This window comes from Eupeodes corollae, chromosome 2 (assembly GCF_945859685.1).
Source record: "Eupeodes corollae chromosome 2, idEupCoro1.1, whole genome shotgun sequence".
Classification (NCBI taxonomy): Eukaryota; Metazoa; Arthropoda; class Insecta; order Diptera; family Syrphidae; genus Eupeodes; species Eupeodes corollae.
Window position 1 is genome coordinate 79779797 of NC_079148.1, and position 23959 is coordinate 79803755.

The 23959-nt window shown below is 31.0% G+C and overlaps 1 protein-coding gene across 2 annotated transcripts in view; it reads right to left on the reverse strand.

The window, feature by feature from the left end:
* Positions 1-605: 605 nt before the first annotated feature.
* The window catches only part of LOC129946665 (glutamate receptor-interacting protein 2), a 36942-nt gene continuing 13588 nt past the window's right edge, over positions 606-23959 (reverse strand). Inside the window, exons 2-10 of one of the 2 annotated variants that reach the window (XM_056056926.1) lie at positions 16011-16136; positions 7399-7602; positions 6861-7051; positions 6501-6790; positions 5920-6083; positions 1640-2714; positions 1303-1472; positions 787-1244; positions 606-721 (exon numbers count right to left, since the gene is read on the reverse strand). In XM_056056926.1, the coding sequence (XP_055912901.1) occupies positions 620-721; positions 787-1244; positions 1303-1472; positions 1640-2714; positions 5920-6083; positions 6501-6790; positions 6861-7051; positions 7399-7602; positions 16011-16136 (2780 nt within the window). In that variant the 3' untranslated portion in view covers positions 606-619. Of the gene's footprint in view, positions 722-786; positions 1245-1302; positions 1491-1639; positions 2715-5919; positions 6084-6500; positions 6791-6860; positions 7052-7398; positions 7603-16010; positions 16137-23959 lie in introns of both variants that reach the window. The other variant, XM_056056925.1, reaches the window with a different exon arrangement.

Consider the following 23959-nt stretch of genomic DNA (forward strand, 5'->3'; position numbering starts at 1 on the left):
AGATGTAAGTGCAGTGCACATGCATCATTTAATATTTATTAGTTGATTTTTTACTTTTTTTACTTACACATGTATATTTTATTTTTAAATTATTTTGAGCCGGACGCATTATACAAATACATGCACAGTTCTTAAGAAGTTTGAATGATGATTTAGAATGTTTGTAAAATAATTTGGTTCTAAAAGTTTTGTATGCAACTGAGGCGTTTAAGAACTCTTAGAATGAATTTTTCTATATTTAAAAGGATATAAACCTTTAAAAGAATTCTATTCTATTCAATACAATTAATCAAAAACTAAGTTTTTACACAAACTCAATCATAACCCTTTCTCTTTTATTAATTTTTAAACAGTTAATTGTCATTTGAATAAATGCCTATATCGTTCAGATTAAACTTTGGAATAGTATTTTTTTTTAGTTAAACAACTTTCAATTTTGTTTTTAACTTGTGCTTGGGTACTTTTTATGATTACAAATACAGAAAGATGGAAGAATATGGATTTACTGAAGATTGTACAAAATATAACGTGTTTCATTGTTAAAATAAGTAATAATAATATTATATTAGTGTAGAAGAAACTTAATGGTAAGGCACAAACATAATAAATTTTGATTTTTTTATTCTGATCGTTGTATAATTAAATCTATTTTATCTCCAGCTGCAGCAATTAAGGGCACTGTCAGACAACAATCAAAGTCCTGGGTCTTCATTTCATTTACCTGCAAACACAAAAATTAAAATTAGGTAGTAGTTTTTCAAGAAGTACTATGTTATTCAAACCTACCTGCATTATTCGATCAAATGGCTTCAGCATAGAGCACATATCAGCTGGTCCTCCAGAACGGATTCTATTGATAAAGACACCCCTTTCGTACAAACCATCGGAAATGGAGAATCCGTAGTCGTCGTAAACCTTGTCTTTGTAGAGTGTCACATGAAAAGTTCGATGTTTACTGTCCTTATTGTTTGTATTCGACACATCTTCACCGCTCGAGGGACTTCGGGGTCTGCGCTGAACTTTGGCATAAATGACTTGTGGTTGTGGATTACTTGATGAAGCTGTGTCCAAACTGTAAGCATTGGAAGACTCTTGTTGTCGAAGAATTTTAAGGTCAACAATTTCACTAAGCTTTTGTAGCATTTTTGTGGCATAAGAAAGTGGCATTCCTTGAACTGATTCGTCATTGATGGCAAGCAACTGATCTCCCACTTGAAGTTGACCAGTTTTGTATGCTATGCCACCTTAAAATTCAAATATTAAATTCATAGACATGTATTTGTTAACAAGGAAGAATTTTACCTTCAACCATGCCACTAATTGATATTGGACTGCTCGTTTCTTCACTTCCAGCTAGTGTTATGCCCAGAAGGCCACCTTTTGGTTCTAATCGAACTGTGAATATTGTTTGATGGTGGGAAGTTCCATATATTTTACTCTCCATGGGCGGGGGAATTGCCATACAGTCGGGACTGTTCGCATAAATAGAGCTTTGATTTTTGTTTAAACTTTAATTTCAATCGTTTAAGTGTTTAAAATTTTAACAAATAATATATAAAAATGCATATACTCGTATGCACACATACAAAAATTAAAGATTGGAAATATTACTTTTCTAATATCAACAAATAAAGCTCACCTCGCAAATCTTTCATTTGGATAATCCAGATCATATGGGCTCAAATCATTGTACGTATCGTCAGGCATTTCTGTCGTCAAACTGACTGTATTTTCAGCTCCAAATGTTCGACCAATGGAAGGCGGAGTCGATGGACTTTTCAAGGCCCAACTAGGATGTTGCCGAATCTGAACCGAACTGGAATTATACGAATCTTCAGCTCGAAAATACTCGGGTTGTGGAGTAGTTGATTTTATGGAAATGCAATCGTTATATTTGACAGCTTCACCATACTTTGAAGCATAGCTACCGTAAATCTCGTGGTCGCTAGTAGTTCCACAATTACTATAAATAGGATTGATTTTTTGCTGTGCATCAAACAAAAAGTCTGGCAGAAGGTTTCGTTTGATTGTCAGAGTGGTGTACTCATTTTTGCCACCTTCTTTAAGCATGGCATCAACATTGAAATGCTGTAGGGGATGATTATCAACTGCAAGGAGAACATCACCAGCCCTTACCGATCCCGTTCGATGAGCCAGACTTCCCGGCTTAACCTCGGATATAACAAAACCATTGTGACTTGACCCATTCACACTGATGCCCATGCCTCCCTTGCCTGTCTTGGGTAGTTTTACATTGAAGACACCACTGGAGGGCACAACAGCATCAGACATGTCAAATTCAATTTCCAGTTCTATCCAATTGGCGCCTTGATAGCCCGGTGGTCGGGGACCAACGTCCCCTAACAATTGCCGTATTGTATTCACCTCAAGCGAAGACATCTTGTTCACCGCAATTATGCGATCGCCTTTTTGAATACAGCCACTACGATCAGCCACTGAATCCGAAACAATTTGTGCTATGGTCACAGCTTTTCCACACGATGTTGTTGCCCCGAGTATAATTCCAGATCCATGTGTACAATCTAATACGACTTGAAATGTCTCGGCACGACAAATGCCAATGCTCGAATGCATCGTGCCTGCATTACTAGATTCAAGGGGCAGTGAACTCTTACGGGCGAATCGTTGTCTTTGACGGGATTTTCTTGACTCAAGTGTGTTGAATCCATATTTTGGACTTCCGAGATTGTGACCTAGGGTAGAGAAAGTAATAATAAAATGTTTATTTTTAGAGCGAAAAGTGAGGAAAAAATTCTTTCAAATTTAATCTTCTATATGGATGAGATACATATACATATATAAAAAAAATCTATCACCACATAAGCGTGCCAACTTAATTTATATAAGAATACAGAGCATACAGAGCAAAATGGGGTGGGATGGGACTGTACAATTAAAGAATATAATTGTAATTCCTTTGACGGTTGCCTTTTGCAAAAGAACTGTTGAACAAATGATTCGGCTTTGAAAAAAAAATGTTTTTAATTAAAGATACACACAAATTTCATTATGGTTTCTTCATATACAAGTACAGTAGCGTGAAGGTTTATAGAAATACTGAAAAATTTCCTTGTATTTGGCCAAAATCAAGAAAATTTAAAAAACGAGCATCCCAACATGTCTAAAAAGTGGCCGTTCGTGGAAATAAACAAAGCAATTACGCTTAAACGGAAGCGTTTACTAAATCGTTAAAAATTTTCCGCCATTTACTTCAAACTAATTTGACCTCATAAAAAATATGTTTTAACATTTAACATACACAAAGTTGTAGAAAAAAAATAATGTTGGATTCTAGCTATCACGTAAAAATGCTACTCAAATTGGTAAAAATTGTTAAGTAGTCAACAGAAACAGATATTGAAACCACACTTTTTGTGGTAATTTTTTAAAAAACTTTTAATTGACAACATTGTTTTTACAACCCACAAAAACAATGAAAATCTGATAAAAATGGTTTTCGACTCGAGTATTAGAACAGAGAAAGATACTGACTTCAAATTCCTTATCTCACATCAAAAAATTGTTAATAATATTTTACTAAAGTTTAAGTCAAACCGGCAGACGGATACGGATGGGAAGTCATCAGTATGAGTCGCATAGTTTATACATTCGTATGTATGCTATGGATTCGTTCGAAACTTTGGGATCCTAAAAACTCAAAATGAAGTCCCTTTAGTTGTAAAATTATTTTTGTTTATTTTTTTGTAATTAAAAATAAAATAATTTTGCATTATTTCTTCCAATAATTCTTTGCCATTTGCATGACTTAATGTGACACTACACTTGATTTACAATCGATTGAGTCATAATAAATTTTCAAAAAAATGTACTTAGTGCACCTGCACAAAAGCGAAGCCTTATTTTCATTTATATTAAATAATAACCTCCATTAATAATAAACATGGTACTTTATTTTTTATTTGACATTTAAATTGAATAAATAAATGTAGTTCAAAACATTTGTATAAAAAAATTGTTTGTTTTTGACATAAAGACCTGCCATTTTGACATTAAGAACTAGACGAAAGAAGACAAAGTAAATAAGTATGTGCGACACACGGCGGCCGGCGCGGCGTGTAGCGTGTTATGGATATCTATATTTATTTGATACAAAGTAAAAAGATGAGCACCAGACTAACATCCGCTTGCGCCGGATTGTAGATCATCCACTCAAGTTCTTACCTTACCGCCTAAAGCAGCTGCATGATCTTTTTTTATTAGTCCTTCATAGCGATGTTCTATTTTCGAACCAAATTTTCCGCTATGCACTTTGCACCAGTGCAACCGTGGATTAAGTGTTGTTGTTGTTGTTTTTTTTGTAGTTTGTAGACAAATTTATCCGCGGTGTGATTTTTTGAATTGACAAACAAGATTTTTGATCTAATTTGTTTTATTTTGTGGTTTTTTGAATTTTATTGGCGGATGTCATAAGCACCCGACTTTTGGGCGCCCTCATCTTCAACAACTAACGTCTTAGGTTACCATAAGTGTACTTAAATAAATAAAATAAATTGGGTGGCGCAACAGTCCGTTGTGAACCAGGGCCTAGTGACTTACAACTCTCAACCATTCCTGTGTGCGAGTACTGTTGTCAGAAATGGAAGGGACCTACAATTTAAGGCCGAATCCGAACGGCTAATTTGAGAAAGCACTTTTTCATGACAAGAATTACTCTTGAGAATTTGTCAATTCCTCGCAAGAGGCAGTACCCGCGAAAATTATTATTATTATTTTTTTTTTAATTAAGGTGGCACAGTCAGGGATTGAACCCAAGACCCCTTGCATGACAGTCCAACGCACTAACTATCATTCCACGGGTACTACGCAAGTGTACTTAAATGTAGCTTTATTAACTTTCCATAGGAAGGTATTGTAATGGATCCGATTTGTCAAATTGAAAATTTTGACATTTCTCGACGTTTGAAGGTCCCTAGAGTCGAAATAAAAGATTTTTAGAAAGATGTCTGTGCGTGCGTGTGTACGTACGTTCGCGACGTTTTTTCGTCGTCCATAGCTCAAGAACCAGAAGAGATATCGATTTCAAATAAATTTTGTTATACAGATAATAAGGCAGAAAGATGCAGAAAGGGCTCTTAAGAAAATTGCGTGGGTGGTTTTTTTACCATAGCAGTTTGAAAAAAAGGTGAACATTTTGGTTAACCCTAAATATCTTACGAACCAAAAATGCTAGAGACTTGAATTTAATTTTATATAATATTTTGTAACGTGATATCAAAGAAATATATTTTTTGAAAAAAATCCATTAAACGGTTTTTTTTGTATAAATCAAAAAAACTGAAAAAAAAATTTGTCACCTCCAAAATCTTACGACTAAAATATGATTTCATCTCCAAAACAATTTTGTGCAACGAAGAATAATGTTTTTGACATCTGATAAAATTTTGAGAAAAATCGAATTGACAGTTTTTTTTAATAAATACAAATCTAAAAAAAACATTACTCAAAGTTTGTAAAAATTTACTTTCGACTCAAATAGGTTTTCAATCATTAAAAATATTGGCTTCAAACTTGTTTTATTTCACAGAAAATATTGTTTTTTGATATTCAGTAATTTTTATATAAAAATCCAAAAGCCCTCTTTTTCATAAAAAATAAAATCTACAAAAAATAGTACGCAATTTTGGTAAAAATTGATACGCGTACAGATAGACAAACTTTTAAGCAAGTTTGTTTGACAAATCGACAGACGGGATGGGAAGTTATCAGTGTGGGTCGCATCCCAGCCTCTTTTTATAAATAAAGTAAATACAAAAAATAAACTTTTCATTTAAAAAACTTGTTCATCCATATTAATATGATTTAACTTTTTTTATTGAAAATAAAACTAAAGAAAACGAATATGGTCACCATAATAAACATTTTTAAAGTATATTATACCTCTTCTGGCTACTGCGTGAGCTGGTAAAATTTGCATTTGTGTAAAACCACGGCCCGTTGTGCTATCTAACAGTGTCATCACTTCGTCCGGACTGTATGCGGTGTTCTCGATGATTGTGTCGTCTATGGAGAGAATTTGATCGCCCACGGAAAGTGCACCACATCTGCAATAAATCAAAACACTATGCTTAAGTTTATCGTAAAAAATATTTTTAGATTAGTGTATAATAATTATTGCTAGAGCATGAGATATTGTGATATTATAGCCGGCTGTCGTTCAAGCCGCCTAATGAATAATGACATTTGGGCAAATTATATGACCAACAGCTAGAATACAAAGAAAACTAGCTAAATTAATTAGATGCATAAGTTTTTAGACAAAGGTGCCTCTCAGCAACGGCACGACGGCGACGGCACGGTGGCGGCCCTTAAGTTGGTATTTCTCAAAAATATAATTATGAACAATTGGGCATATTTTCGAATTGAATTTTTTATTCATCCATAGTTTGGTTTCCTTTCAGAAATGGGGAGAGAGAAATATATCTCTACAAACAATACCTAAATAGAATTTCAGAACTTACCGATCTGCTATACTTGCTGGTAGTATGCTTGCAATGTAAACAGCAGCCTGACTGACTTCATCGATTTTCGAACGATCGCTTAGCATTGTCGATGAATAATTACATAGCACGACTCCCAGTTTATCATTCATTGGCCTCTCAATTTCAATTAACAAGGGTCCCATCGAAAACTCAACACTCTGCATCACTGAGACGTCATACTCAATGGTAAGATTAGTGTATCCCGATACATGTCCACCACACTTGATAATCGATTGTGCTTCGACCAAAGTTTTGCCAATCAAGGAAATCTGCAAATAAAAAATTAAACCTTCTGTAAGATCAAAGCAAGGATCTGGCAATAATCATTTTACAACTTACATTGTCAACGCGCAACAAACGATCACCTGGTTTTATTCGACCTGTTTTAAAAACAGGTCCATGTGGCCGAACGTGAGTAACAATCAAAGGGTAATCGCTGCCACCACGTAACGTCAATCCCAAGCAACCACTTTCACGTTCCACTGTGATTTGCGCCAGCTTTGAAGTGACGCAAAGACTGTTCTGAGACACTAAATAAAAGATCACAAACACAAAATGATTTGTAAGAAGTGGAAACGAATAAATGTCAGTTTGTAAGGGAGCAGAAAGCTCTTTGTGGTGAAGCAGTACCACAAGGTTCTCATCAACGACCGACTTTGTTTACTTCGGCATATATGATTTGTAAACATTTGAATTCCAGAAGTGGAAACCATTTCCTCGGCAATCAAAACAACAACCATGCTGTGATCATACTGCACAAACAAATAAATCATCGCTAAGCGTCAAAAATGCTAGGAAAGCAGAGATTCAACACCATTGCCATCGCCCACCCTTCAGTGGGTGTTTAGGCAATATACATAAATGCATATATACTTACGATATTCGGGCAGGGAGTATTCAATCTCAACTACAGCTGGCCCATCACCATGGCACAACATACTCATTATGTGTTGATTGCTAAGACCGATCGTCGAGATGCCATCCACTTGATGGATGCGATCGCCAGGCGCCAGGAAATCGGCCGCATGACCCAGTGGGCTTAGGGTTCCAATGACAGGTGGATACGACAGATCGTTCCGTTCTGCAAAGAACACAAAAGTGGAACACACATTTTATGAATGAAATAAAAAACGGATTCCTTTTATATTATGTTTTGTAGTGGTTTTGTGATATAGCACTGTGTTATAGATGCACTGAAATCAAATAAAATTCTTATGGTTTTCATGAATTTTTATTAAAAGTAAGCTATTGAGATGATATATATAGGTATGTATGCATCGCTTGTGTCAACAACAGATATAAAAATAACTCTTGGTGACAGGATTTATTTTTGTAAAAAATTTATTCATTGGACATTAAAATAAGAAAACCTTACGAAATATTTTACAAATATTAGTTTTTAAGTTACCTACATACATAAATATACATATACATACATATGTAGGTGTGCATGTTTAAATAAGTGTATTTTTTGATTAGTCATAATTGCTCGATTTGATTGTGTTCGTTACATTTCTTTAAAATAATATTGAACAAAAAATAAAACAAAATAAAAGGAATTTTTCGAATGTCCGTCGTAAACTTTATATCAAACAATTCATTTGTTGTGAAAATATAGTAATACAAATGTATCTAGTTAAAAAAGTAAGCATACTTAAAATATTGAACTCGCTATATTAAAGGCTTTTGTAACTCAAAACTCTCAACTCTTCTATTCCAATACAAATTGTGCCATGTTTTTAATCGTACATGCAACGGTTTTTTCTGTTTATATTTTAAAATTATTTTGTTACTAAATTTAAAATCAGTAGGGTTTTAAGATATTTTCTGACAGATTGAACATAATTTGTCATATTTTTGACATTTGCAACATATTCTACATATTCTTCAATCAGTAACATTGTGAGACATTTCAAAATGGATAAGATCGTTTGACTTTTAAACAAAAAATCAACTTTGCTCAGCTATTAAACTTGTTATTCGAAATCCAAACCTTAAACCTAATACTATACTATACTATAAAAACTTAAAAGAAATAAGGCCTGGTTGAATATTTAATGTATTGGAGAGTGATGAGATACTTAGAGGTTACCGAGGACTGCACTACGACTTTATGACTTAATTAAACTTTTTGTAATGTCAAAATATTTTCCCAAGAGTTCCCTGATACATTTGTTTTAAAAATAAATACGTTCTTATTGATATAAAGAAAGTAGTCAATGCAGATTTTTAAGATTTTGTCCACGTTTTTCCCTTCGCCTGATATACTTTTATTACCTCCAAATACTCAAAGCTTTCCCTTGATATTTCTGGTATCAGAGAGTATTTGCTGTTCTGCTTTATATCTGGTGAAATAAATGGAACGATTCAATCTGAATTCAGGCTAGCTTAAGAATTCACCCTTAAAACTATTTCTAGCTGATCGAATTAATCATTAAATATAACCTCTATGCTCATTGACTCTAAAAATAAAAATCTCATATCTGTAAGCTTTACATTTAATTTGTTTGCTATAAGTAGATGAAATTATTTTAGTTTTAAGCCTAGATTTAAGTTAGCATTTAACGTAGCTAATAAATATAGATATTAACGTACCTATATACGTACATACTGATTTGTTTTAACTAAAGCTTTAGGAATGTAAGCTTGTAACAGTTTAAAGTTTGTAATATTAATATCGTTTTTGATGAACAGAGAATCATTTTTAAAATCAAAATAAGTGGATACTGGATAGTAACTTTTTTTAACAATGAAATAAATGTACGGAAACCGAGAAATCCTCTAAAACCAGTTATTAAAATTCTTGTCATTTGGCATTAAATTAAACCTCTTACATATCTTATAAAAAAGCACGTACAACAATATTCATTTGTACTCTAGTTCCTTATTTATTATTGATTCATCAAATGTATAAAACGTCGCATACAAAATTTCAAACCTGTTTTAAGCACATTACATCTGAATTTGAATTCACATTCGCTTATTGCAAGTCACTTTATTACTTATTTTAAGGATTATTTTTATAGCAACTTCTAAGGTGCTAAAAGGATATAAAATGTTCCAATTTTAAAACAAAATACCCCAGGGGTGGAATCGGCTAAGGTGATTGTTGATAAATGACAATCAAAATCATCGAATTTGATCTACATAAGGTGATAGTCAAATTGATATGAATCTAAAAAGTTGTCACAAAAAAATGTGATAGTCGTGTTTAAACAAATATGTTTATTATTTTTTCAAATTTTCCTAATAATGCTTTGGTTGCTGGAAAGATATGTGTAAAGGGAGACAATAAAATTGGAAAATGTATGTCATTTTCGTTTGGCTATATGGTTTTGCGGAGGCGATATTAATGAAATAAAAATTAAGTTGTTGTTCTCATTGAATATTTTTGATATAATATTTACCGGCTAATAAAAGATGCCAACTGTTGAAAGTTTAAGTTAAAATAGAAGTTCTAAAATTATCGCATACATAGATGGATCATAATATTTAATTTTTTTTATTTACGTTTTATAAGGTGAGCATTTTTTACTTGATTTTTATGATGTTGATGAAAAAGGGAAAATTGTTTACATAAAGTTTAACTGTTCGTCATCGTCACTTCATATTTAAATTTCGAGTCTCGGTGGTCTACGACTTTATATCAAATGTTATATTATTATTTCCTTGGCAAAACTAGATCTCAAATCGATTCCAGATTTATAAAAATCTGTGGATAAGATTTTTTTATTTCAAATCAATTACCTACATATGTACAGATGTAACATTTTCAATTTGTTTTTAGTTTTTTGTTTTCATAGCATATTTTTTAATTATAAGGTACCACTTAAAAGTAAATATACTTGGTGGCGCTACAGCTCGTGACGAAAAAATCACATGGTGAATAAAAACGCTAAGCCTTTCCTGAGAACCATTTTTGTGAGGGCTAGAGGAGACGTAAAGTTTTTCTACCGAATCCAAATAACTCATCTTAGAAAGCATTTTTCATTACAAGAATTGCTCTTGAAGAATTTGTCAATTCCTCGCAAGCAGCAGTACCCTTTAAAAAACGACAAAATATGATAAGCTCATTAAATTCTGACCTAAACAGCATTGTACAATGGGGAATAAGAAATTGCGTGGAATTTAATGCTTCGAAAACGCAATGCTGTCTTGTATCGTTAAAGCGAAATATACCCCCCTTGCCATTATCCATAAATGGCACTTGCATCGAGGAAACTGAACATCTCGATATTCTCTGTGGAATGAACACATATGCGATGTCGCCAAAAATGCCGCAAGATGTTTGGGTTTTCTAAGGCGATGAAAGAAGTTTTTCTCCCCCTCTGATCTGGCTGTTATTTACAAGACTTATATGCGTCCAAAAATTGAGTATAACACCCATATCGGGCTGGTGCTCCTGCAAGTTACTTAAGCCTCTTGGAGAGTATTGAACGTAGAGCATTTAAATTGATTGGTGATATTACCATCATAAGATCATTTACATCACTTGAACATCTTCGAAATGTTTCTTGCCTCACCCTCTTTTGCCTTTATTTTAATGGTTTATGCTCTAGAGAAATAGCCAGCTGCATTCCTCCCCTTAAACAGTTCAACCGTAATACTAGCGCTTCTAGAAATGCTCATCAATATACCCTTAAGCCCAACTTCGGTGGTACTGTCAAGTACAGAGATTCGTTCTTTAGCCGTACTATGCGAATGTGGAATGTCTTCCCACACTCTGTCTTTCCCATTGCTATTGTAATATTCAGAAATTCAAAACCAATGTGCACCGACGTCTCCTTTCAACCCCTCTCTCCCTTTCCTAGTGCTCACACTGTGTCTACATAATAATTGTAGTATATCCCTTTTTTTCAAAACTAATATTTCCGTTAATGGGAAAAATGCTTCAAACATCTAGATGAAAAAAGTAAGAAAATGATAAAGTGTCATAAAAATGTTATATGTTTCCCTAGGAAAATAAAACAGAATTTAGAAATTTTCTGTTATCACTATCACAAGATTAGAGCTGAAGTAAGAAGACAAATTCTAAAAAATTACTCTTTTTCGTGATCCTTTTAAAAATATTTTGATTAAAAATTAGTCAACAAAACTCAAAAATTGTGGAGAAAAATGTTTGATTCTCATATTTAAGAAAAAAGATGTAAACGTACATTATCTATCAAAAAAAAATTAAGGTACAAAAATAACTTGGGAAGAAATTTTAGTGTTGCACTCAAAAATTACACGTTTCAAAATCTCTTTTCACTTCAGTTCTCAAGAGATTCAAAGCTTTTGTATTACACTTATTTGAAGATACGAAACGTATATTAAGTTTATTTCAGTTAGTCATTAATTTAATGAAAACTTTACTTTTACTATTCTTTGGGCATTCTTTTTCTGGTAATTTATGTTTAAATAGCAATTATAGAGTATTCAAAAAAAAAAAAAAAAAAAAAAGTGGATTTCTTTAATTTATTAAGATCTTAAAAGCTTTTGTATTTAATTGATAATCAATTTTGATAGAAAAGTGACTTTAGGAAAGCCTTACATTTTTTAAAGAATTTAAGGGCGACTTTAATTTAAGTTAAGAAAATATAAAATTCTCTTTTCTCATAATGTATAACCATTTGACGATCTCGAAGGATCATCATAAAACACTGAATATTTGCTCCTTCCCTCAAAAAAGATATTAATAAAATAATTTAAAGCGTTAAAAAATAAATTAATTGGGTGGCGCAAAAGTTCGTTGAGAACTAGGGCCTAGTGACTTACAACTCTAAACCATTCCTTTGGGCGAGTACTGTTATCAGGGATGCAATTTTAATGACAAAAATTAATTTTGGAGAATTTGCAATTCTTCTCAAGAGGCACTACCTACCAGTGAAAAACTTTAGATGTCAAAAGCAGGGACCATACCCAAGACCTTTGGCATGACAGTCCATCCCCCTTTTTTTTTAAATTCATTTTTATTAATGGAATCTTAAACCTGTCAGCTAGACAAAAATTCATAAAACTAGCCTAATTAACCATACAGACACTTTAAATTGAGTCCATCGCACTTACCATCATTCCACGGTACTACTTTAAAGCATTACTAAAATCTTAATTTTAAATTTTTGTGAATTAAGATTAATACAAAATGTTTAGCCTTTTTAAACAAGCAAAGCGCTTTTTTGGTGAATATCGTTAAATAACTAAAACATTGGAAGGTGAAATCTTTGTTTAAACAGCTAAATAATATGAGCTTTATGGTTTATATGACCCCCAGGATCGTTCAATGGTTAAAAGTTGATGAATTTGTGCGGTTCGATTTGAATAGGGCTTGATTTCCGTTTCCGTAGCAAAAATAAATAATTTTAAATATATAAATACGATTAGTTTTGAATTCAAGGGAATTTCTACGAAAATTTCATGAGTACTACGACCCCCCACCCCTTGATAAACCATTGATATAATTGTATCCCAAATCTTAAAACGTAAAAATAACCGCACAAACAAAAACTTATCTAAAAAAAGAATTATAGACAAATTTGAAAAGTTGCGAAATGTCAAGCCTACAAAAATGACATGTATTTTTATACATCCAATCACACATTTTTTGATTTTGTTTTGTAATTTGTTCGTTATTATGTTTATATTAATCAAAGTTTATTCCTTAAAAAAATGTGTTATTTAAAATATTTAGATGCTTGAAACCAGGAAAAAAGGTGTTCATGTTTAAATTAGGAATAATTGTTTTATCTAATTAAGTTAAATTTTATTTTGACTTCACTAAAAACAGCAAAAATAATTAACAAACACTACAACTTAGATTTTCGCCCAGCATATGTACATATATGTATATAAAGCACCTAATAAATGACTCGCATTCAACATCAGTTTATAGGCCATAAGGTTAATTTGTTTCAATAAAATAATAATCCCTTTAAGAATATTTTTTAAATAAGTTGCTCACCCCAAATAATGATTAAGAAAATCAACTGAAATACATTAAATATAATTCTAAATCGCGTATTGAGATTGAGACATACCATACTGAATTTTTAGAATTGCTTTAAAATGCCAACAAAATAGCCAACAATATTTCTTGTATTTATTCATTCATATTTCTTTTTTGTTCCTGAAAATCATCTCTTGTTCCTCTGACCCCTTTAGGGAAATATGATATTCTACATGTTTTGAAGAAAAAAAAGAAAAAAAGGAAATATGTAAAGATATTTTCAATGGCTCAATGCCAATAAAACTCTAAAGAAAACAACGCAATATATATTATGTATAAGTTATACTAATACGGTTTGAATAAATTACAAACAAAATATGAATCAATGCTGATTAGGGTGACCATATTTCTGTTTTTTCTTTTCATTTTACCTACGTCTATTTATTGATTGAATATTCATTTATGTTTTCATACAAATTTGAAGTAAAGTAATAACATTAAAAACGCAGCATAATTGTTATTTCTTTAAAGTACTTCATCTGAACTAAGAAATGTTTAAATAAGTCTTTGTTTTACATTATTTTAAATTACACACTTAAACTGTGTGAAAGTTCACATATTTCATAGATGCCTGCGTACATTTTAAAAAACTCTTTTACCTTGTATACTTTCTAATACAAAACATAAAAGATTGCTCTTGATGAATTATAGGAATTTAAGTTTTTAGTACGGTCACCGTATTTATATCACCATAATAAATTATCTAAACAAAAAGATACATGTTAATAGCGGGAGGGTTTGTATCTTGACGTTCAGTTCAAAATATAATATATTTATTCATATTTTTGTCGACCATGTGAGTTTTGTCTAGACTGAACTTTATGAATTATGTTATACTTTTGGTAATTTAAATTAATATGTATTTGCAATGTATATTTGGTTTATATTTTTATTATGTGTGGGTTGAAAAGAAAATCCTTTCGAGTTGACAGTTGTTTGTCATTTGGTGACGAAAAATTGAAGATGCTATGAAGAAATATGAGCAAACACCCACATTGTGCGTATGCCATAATTAAAATTTAAAGAAATACTTTTCTAGTTTTAACGACATTTTCGCAGGTAATCCAGAAATGGGTCAGAAATAAATTAAAAGAATAGCGAAGGTAGGTGTGTTAGAGTGCTTTTTTAAAATGAACTTAAACTTTTGCATGTCCCATGGTAGAAATTTGTTGTAAATGGCAAAATACAATTATTTGAAAATTTGAGCCCTAAATATTAAAAAATATTATTATTTACATCACATATAAGCCCTGAGATTTATAAAATGAATAATTTTAGTTAATCTTACATTTAAATATTTTGTAATTGTTAATTTAAATCTCCTCCTTAACCTCATAGCATTATATACATATTTTTTATGATCATAAAATGGTGTGCTTAAAAATATTCCACATATGCACTTATAGATTCTATAGAAAATTAATTACTTAGAATCCGAAAAGATCTAGTAAAAAAAGCGGTTCACCTCCAATATTTTTAAAACCTTTTGCAAAAATTGTGAAACATACAGTTTTCTTAAATGTTCATATCACAAACTCTTTCTATCAATTAACCGTTTAAGAGAAAGAGGGTAAAAAGTGCTCAGCAATTTTTTAAGATTAGAAAGGTAGTAAAAAACAAAGTACCTTTTCTTTAAAATAACTAATTTTCGATATAGTTGTCTAACCTAAACATTGTTCATTATCAAATACAATAATGGTAAGGACATGATTTAGAATCAACATTCCTGGAATTCTTAATTATGCCCCAAACGTTCTTGTTTTTGATCAGTTTAACATTCGTCTTACGGGTAACTGTTCATTTTTAAAAACAGCCACGTCTAAAAAATGTTACATTTTTCAAAATTCCACCTAAGCATACATACAAAATACACTTCGCTGCTGTTAAAATACTAGAAATTTCCAAGCATTCCCAGCTGCACTAAATCATTTCAATAAATTTTCTCCGAAATATGGAATTCTTCTTCTCCGATCCAATTAAGATATAAGTTGCTACGTTCTTCATTATATTGTACGGAGTTACTATACAAGCTACGGCAATAGATACCCGCATCATGAAAATTGGGATTCGGGTGCAGCGGCGAGTGTGACACATCGGCATGGGCTAGGCATGTGTCTGTCATACGTTGCTGTTCGTTTATATAACTAAAATGAATGCATTTTTCCGATATTTTGAAAAGAACGAAAACGCGTGCGTTATTAATTACCACATTATTTAAGAAGTCTATTTTTTGAAGTGAAAAAAAATTAAAATCTATTAATACTCTCACAACAGCTCAGTCAACACTTCAATTTGTCATAAAGATTGACGACTTCCTTATAATTGGATTATTAATTCGAATCACTGCAAAGTGATGTTATCACTTTCCCTTTCTTCCATTAGTTGGCCCTTTTTGAAAGCACTTCCCTATAAATGGGTGTACTTTCCAGAAGTTATGATAGATGGATGAATTTATTTTTATAATATGGAAAAAGATTTTCAAAAGCATAGGTAAAAATGCTTACCTGCAAAAGTGATTCCCATATTTTGAGCGGCATTTTCCCGAGGCAAGGAGATTGTTGCATACGTCGATCCACGTTCAGGAGCTAATCCACTATCCTCTGATTGGGCCGGAGACATGGCTCTTTCAACTGTAATTAAATTTAGATTTTATTTATTTTTATAAATAAAAAATAAAGAATTTGTATGATACTGTAGATCGGGAGGAGAGATATTTAAGCACAACAGCACGCTATGACAGAACACAGTATTTTTTAAGTACACTGGTAATATAGCTCAAACTTTTGGGCAAGAGTGCGATAACTCAGGCAACAATAACGGATTTTTTAAGAACTGTTAAAAACAAGCATTTTTTACTATGGAAGTTATTTTTAATATTTTTTTTCCATTTAACGTACATATTTTTTAAATTGCCCCTACTGCCTAAAAGGGTTATGAGACAGACCCCCCTACCATGGTAAAAAATGATTGTTTTTAACTGTTCTATACAAATCCGTCATTTAACTTTGTTTCATGAGTTCTCGTACTCTCCCCATATTTTGGGTACGAAATTTATTTTCTTACTCATACATATGGCAAAACTAATTTACCCAAACAACTCATTCTAAATGATCCCCCTTAAATAGCAACCAACAATCTAAGTTCACCTCAACAAATTTACAAAACTATCCAGGATCGTGCACACCAGCCCTTTCCATCAGATCCCTCATTGTCATCATAGCGTGACTCGAGCACACTTTTTAATCGCACCAAATAAACTACATATGTACATATGTACAATGTACATGCTGGCAGAATAATTGGTAAACCTAAATAAGATTTCACATCAGGATACAATTTGATGGTTCCTCTTCAACTCTTTCATCACATTCGCCATACATATCATTTCATTCGCCAGCAGTCGTTTGATGTAATTATTCAAGTCAATTATTTTCAGCTTTAATGTTTTCAGTATGACAAATTTATCATCAAAGTATGTTTTGAACGTACACAGCACACGTACGTACTATAACCATCATCGAGCTATGATGATTCGGACATTGTTGAGAGATTTACGATACTCTGTGGGCTAGTTTATAATCAAATTAAAGGTATGAAGACCACAACCAATGCAATTAAATGTACCCCACCCGCGAAATGAAATAATTTTGTTTAATGTCTTTTCTTCGAAGTAAAGATGATATTGACTTCAAATAGTATATTTTCTAATGCCTATACGACGAATGGCTCATCAGAGTGTGTCTAAATTGGGAAACGTATCTAAGTTTTTCGCAATTCGACGCAAGAGATGTACGTATTACAGATATCTTAAGTGCTCCTTCTACTTCTTTGATGTAGAGTTTATATAGATAAGTATATATGTATACTGTTTTGTTGACCCAAGGATGAATGAACCAGAATTCCCTTATAAAAGACTTTTTGTATTTTTTGTTCAAGTAACCACTCAATCTTTAATTTCTCAAAATAAAATCAAACATTTTATAAATTGCGGAAATAACATGTTGCAGATACTCTAATATATTCTGATACAAATTAAAACTCCAATACGGAGCCAATAGATAACGTAAATTCGATATTGGTTTTGCTTAACTTCATTTTATTTCCTAAATGGTAATATTTAGTAAATTAATCCTTACTGCGTTCATTGCTTTATTTTAATTTAAACTCGATAAACAAGATAGTTAATTTAAAAACTAGACTGTGGTGCTATTCAAACTAACAGCATAGCTACGCAAGTTGTCAATAACAGAAAACTATGCATATGATTAGGGTTCAAACAGTTTTCTGACGAAGTTTTCGAGACTTTAAAAAGTATTAGTGTTTTTTTTTGTCTTTGTAAAAAGAATTGAACATCATATGCATTTTATTATTAGTCAACAATAATATTGTTAGTAAGTTTTTAATTAATTTATTTGTTTATAAATAAATAAATTGGGTGGCGCAACAATCCGTTGACTTAAAACTCTCAACCATTCCTGTGTGTGAGTACTGTTGTCGGGGATGGAGGGGATCTACAGTTTTAAGCCGAACGGCAAATTTGAGAAAGCACGTTTCATGACAAGAATTATTATTGGAGGATTTGTCAATTCCTCGCAAGAGGCAGTATCCGTGAAAAAACTTTAGTTGGCATAGGCAAGGATCGAACCCAAGACCTCTGGCATGACAGTCCAACGCACTAACCATCACTCCATACTATTTATTTATTTGTTTGTTCTCATTATATTCGAGTCAAAAACAAAGAACTTTTAGTATCGTATTTTGTAGGTTTTGTCCAATTCTAACAAAAATTTTATGTTTGAAAGTGATGTTAACTTATTTTATTTAAATATTTACCAGATGCCATTTTACAATTATTCTAAGTTGATGTTTGTTCTTAAAGCATTTAATATAAAATTTGGGCAAGAGTACGATAACTCAGGCGACAAGACATTATAACGGATTTTTTAAGAACAGTTAAAAGCAAGCATTTTTTCCTTGGGAGGGGGGGTCTATCTCCCCCCGTTTAGGCATGAGGGTCAATTTAAAAAAATATTACTTAAAATGAAAAAAAGTACTTAAAAAATAACGGTGATACTTACTTAAGTATTAAACATTATTTCTAAAGCCAACATTCTGTTCTATTAGTAAGATTTTAAATCAAGTGAAAACTATGTATAAATAAAAGATTATCTACTATTGACCATTTGACTACTACAGGTATCCCTTGTAATACTACAGTTAAGTCAGTGGTCAGTGACTCAATCAATTTTATAAACTCAAGTACTGCAAATGATATTTATGGGCATGTTTCATTTCAAGACGTCAAAGATGTACTTATGGCGCTTAAAACAAGAAAATCTGCGGGTTATGATGGTATTAAAAATTTGTATTTAAGGAATTTGCCAAAATCGGGAATTAAATTCTTAAAACTCCTATTTAACTGTTGTTTGAAGGTGAGCTACTTTCCTAATGTTTGGAAAACAGCCAAACTAATACCCATTTTGAAGCCTGGTAAAAGTGCAAATTCACCAAGCAATTATAGACCAATAAGTTTATTAAGCTCACTAAGCAAATGTTTCGAACAGATTCTAAAAAGTAAACTTGTGTCTTAAGTGACTAGAAATAATATTTTACCGCTTGAGCAATTTGGCTTTAGGGCTCACCACAGCACAGTACATCAAGTTCATCGAATTACCAAACACATTAAAAATAATTTTAGAATGGGTAAAAGTACGGGCATGGTACTCCTTGACATTAAAAAAGCATTTGATACTGTTTGGCATAATGCATTATTACACAAACTTTTAAGACTCAATTTCCCAATGTACCTTATAAAGACCATTCAATCCTTTCTGTCTGAAAGGAAGTTTAAGGTTTCAATAACTAATTGGTTTTCTGAATCTTACAATATCATGGCAGGTCTACCTCAAGGCTCGGTGCTAGATCCAATCTTATACACTATCTTTACCTACGACTTTCCATGTTTAACAAACTGTGATAAAGCTATATTCGCTGACGATACTTCTATCTTTTCATCAGATTCAGTTGGTTTCATTATTGAAACAAATCTGCAATCTGCGCTTAATGTAGTTCAAGATTATTTGTTTGATTGGAAGATAAAAATAAATGCCTCAAAGACTCAGGCTATCTTTTTCTCAAGAAAAAGAAAAGCCTGTTTCTTGCCAAGCAATAATCTTCAAGTTGGTGAAATAAGTACAGAATGGCGTTGAAGTGCTAAGTATCTTGGAGTTCATTTAGATAAAACTTTAACTTTTGGCTTGCATGTACAAGAAGTAATCAAGAAGTTTAATATAACTATCAAAACTCTTTATCCATTTATAAACCGCAAATCTAAACTGAGTAATGATAATAAGCTCCTGATATTTAAAGCAGTTTTTCAATCAATTATGTTTTATGGTTCACCGTGTTGGGGGATATGTGCAAAAAGCCATATTCGTAGACTTCAAATAGCTCAAAATAAAGTTTTAAAAATGATTCTGAAGCTTCCATGGTCGTTTTCAACAGCTGAACTTTACGCTATGTCAAACATAGAACCAGTATTGCAAAGAATTGACAAAATCAATGTACGCTATAATTTATCTTGTTTATCTTCAGATAACATATTGATTTCAAACCTAGCTTCTTAGTTATATATAATTATTATTGAAAGTACATTTTCGTTCTTTTTTCTTATTTTCCTATTTAAGACTGACTTGTGATATTAATTTTATAATTTACTTTAAATTTATTTATTTATTATTATTTTTTATTTATTTATTTTTTATCTATTAATTTATTTGTTTACTTATTTATTATTTATTTATTTATTTATTTATATTTTTCATTATTTATTTATTTGATAGCTAATTAATTAATTTATTTTTCAATTATATGTTTAATTTATTTAATTTATTTGATTTTTTGTTTATTTATTATTTTTTTGTTTTTTATTGTTTGTTCATTAATTTATTTCCTATTCATTTTTTTTCTTTGTTTGTTTTTGAACTGTCTTATATATATTTTGTTATTTATTTATTTAAATTTGGTTTATATATTATTTATTTATTTGTTTATTTACTTATTAATTCATTTGTTAACTATTTATCATATAATGAATATATGTAAAACTTTAAGTTGGGTTTAATTTAAATACCTCACCGCCCACCCTTCTCCTCTCTAAATCCTCCAAACAATTTAATGAAGGTTTTTTTGAAGCTTTTACTTCATTATACTGTTAGTTGCTTTTCATTACTTGTATTAAAAAATTAATTATTTGTCAGTAGTAAGGTAGATTTATACCGTAACTCTGTAAATTGTGCAACATAGTTTAAGAAAAAATTTAAGAATATTCTGCTACAATAAATACAATACAATACTATTGTTTCTATTTTAGAATTTATTGCTCTTATTTGTTTTTGATCAAAAACTAAAAACTAGATGATTGTTTGTCTATTAGTTTTTGAGAAAATTAAAAATAACCACACTTATAACTTTTTTTTTGGCAAAATTTTGAATTTAAAACAAGACCAAAGTGTATAATACTTAATTGTAAGTATTACCGTTATTTTTTAAAAATGTAGTTTTCATTTAAAGTACATATTTTTTTTAATTTCCCCTGCTCCCTAAACGGGTAGAGATAGACCCCCCTCCTATAGTAAAATATGCTTGTTTTTAACTGAGTTATCGTAGTCTCCCCAAAATTTGTAATTATTTTTTTTTATTTCATATCAGTTATATCGGTATAGTGTCTGAAATAAAATTAAATTTGAGTTGACTTTTTTTTAGTTATTATATTTTTTTATATAAATTCAATACCTCTGCTCGTTTTCGAAATAAAGATAACAAAAAAAGTATCCGTTTCATATGTAGTTGTCAAAAATGACGTATGTAAATTCTGGGTATCTTAAAACGTAGACAAATATAATTTTTTTTAATAGGACAAAACATACTTATTATAATAGTAACAATAATATACAAATACAGTTTTATCAATAAAGATTATGATGCAATAAAATTACTTTAAAAATTGCTGACCAACTCGGAATTTCGGTAATGAATTTAAATTATTTGCTAACGTTCCTTATTCTTGAATTATACCAAGACGAACATTTTGGGAATGTATTTAATGTTTGAGTATATTAATTTTTGTTGCGACTTATTTAAAGTTACATTAGCAGTGAAAGTTAAAAGTTGATAAATCTCAATTTCTTTATCATTCTTGACAGAAAAAAAAATTAAAAAGACCACCCTGTAACACTTAAATGAACACAATGTCAAAATAAAACTATATTAAATGAAAACATACGTACACATGTATGTACATACATACACAAAATCGACATTGCTCAATGGAGCGTGCTATTGAAACAAATTTAAGATGATAGATTTTTAACAAAAAACAAAAAAGGAATAAATAGACCTACATACATAAAGTATTATAAAATATTGGGGGAGACAATCAACTGCATCTAAAGAAATGTTTGATTCAGAAAAGTTTACTCGATTTCACATGAAATTATAACATCTTACTGTAAGAGAACCCTACAAATATATACACTTATCCGCGTTATATAGGAAGACAATTTGTTCCTTCTTTCTGAAACAATTATTTTTCTGGGTTGATGCACAGTTCAAAGTTAATTTATCTCATTTCCAGCTAAACAATGAAGTTCTAAAACTTTGAGATACTTTGAAATAAATATGGAATTATTTTCTCAAGATACGCTGGTGAAATATGCTACGTTTATGCACTGGGGTGGTGTGATTCTTAAAAAATCTTACAATTTCTTTGGAATACCTGTAGAATCAGGTCAAACCCCGAAAAATAACGAACTACACTGTGTTTGGGTTACCATCAGAGAAGTTACCCGTCTCTTGATTACCTACTTAATCAGGTTTTGAAAAATTAGGTATTCATTTAATACGAATTAACGCCTGAAAAAACAGCAAGAGCCAAAAGTTCAAAAAATATGTGCAAGTACTCTTGAAAATTTGGCAAAAATAGTCTCTTTCAGCTGTCAGCCAATAGATAATTTAAACTTATTCGTTCCTATCATGACAATTAAACCTTTCCAAGGCCGTCTATTAATCAAAAACTATCAAGAATAAATTAGTAAGTTTGCAACTGAGTTGTCTTTGACAAACCGTGCTTTTCTAGTTCTAGGCTCGAGTTATCACAATGCCATTAAACCATTATCGTTTCACCTTATTTATTACACACGTCAAAAAATGTAGAACATGTATCTACAAAAGTTTTCTTTGTATACTAGAACCTAAATTCATTACATGTCATAGATCAAATAGTTTTGCACACAAGCTTTATTTCTTCAGGTTTGTTTAGTTATAATAACTGTGCAATCGCATTGTAAAAAAGAAGCTGGGATGCGACCCACACTGATAACTTCTAATGATTTGTCCTGCTTAAAAGTTTGTAGGTTTTCGTGTTTTGTTAAAAAAGTTGTCAGTTGAATTATTCTTAAAAATTTTAAAATTACCAACAATATTTTGCATGTAATGAAATAGTTTGATTTCAAAATCCATCCAACGAGATTTTTAGGCGAAACCCAACTTTTACTAATTTTAGCAACCTTTCTTAAAAGTTTGTATTTGTTATAAATAGAAACAAATACAAATTGGATGAATGAAATTTATGAAAAATGGGACTGTTGGATTTTATTAAAAAAATTACTGAATGTCGAAAATAATATTTTCTGTGAGATAAAATTAGTTTGCAGCCAATATTTTTTATTTTTGAAAAGATATTTTAGTCGAAAGTAAATTGTTACTAAAATTTAGTATTGTTTTAACCTAACCTAACTGCAAATTCGATTTTTTTTTCCAATATTTTGACGAATGTTTAAAATAATATTTCTTATAAAATAAAATTAATTTGAAACCAAAATCTCAAATTTTTGGAAAAATATTTAAGTCGAAAATCAATTTTTACCAACTTTTAGCAATGTTTTTTTTTTAGGTTTTTATTTTTATAAAAAAAAACTGTTCATTCGATTTTTGTCAAAATTTTAACAGATGTTAAAAAAAGTTAGCCTTCGTTGCACAAAATTATTTTGGAGATAAGACCAGATTTTGTTGGTAAAATATTAGAAGTGTCAAATATTTTGTTTTTTTTTCCCAACATAACATAAAATTTAATTCGATTGGGTTAACTAAAATTAGAAAGAATTTAAATCGCTTTTTAAAAAAAACACCCACTCAATTCGTTTGGGAGCCCTTTCTGCATTATTATCTCTACAACAAAATTTATTTGAAGTCAATATCTCTGCCGGTTTTTGAGCTTTGGACGACAAAAAAAAAAACTTCCCAAACGTTCGGACGTACGAACGAACGTACACACGCAGTCATTTCTCTAAAAATCTTTTATTTAGGGATCTTGAAACGTCGAGAAATGTCAAACATTTCAATTTGACAAATTGGAACGACCGATTGTAATAACTTTCTATGAGAAGTTATTGAT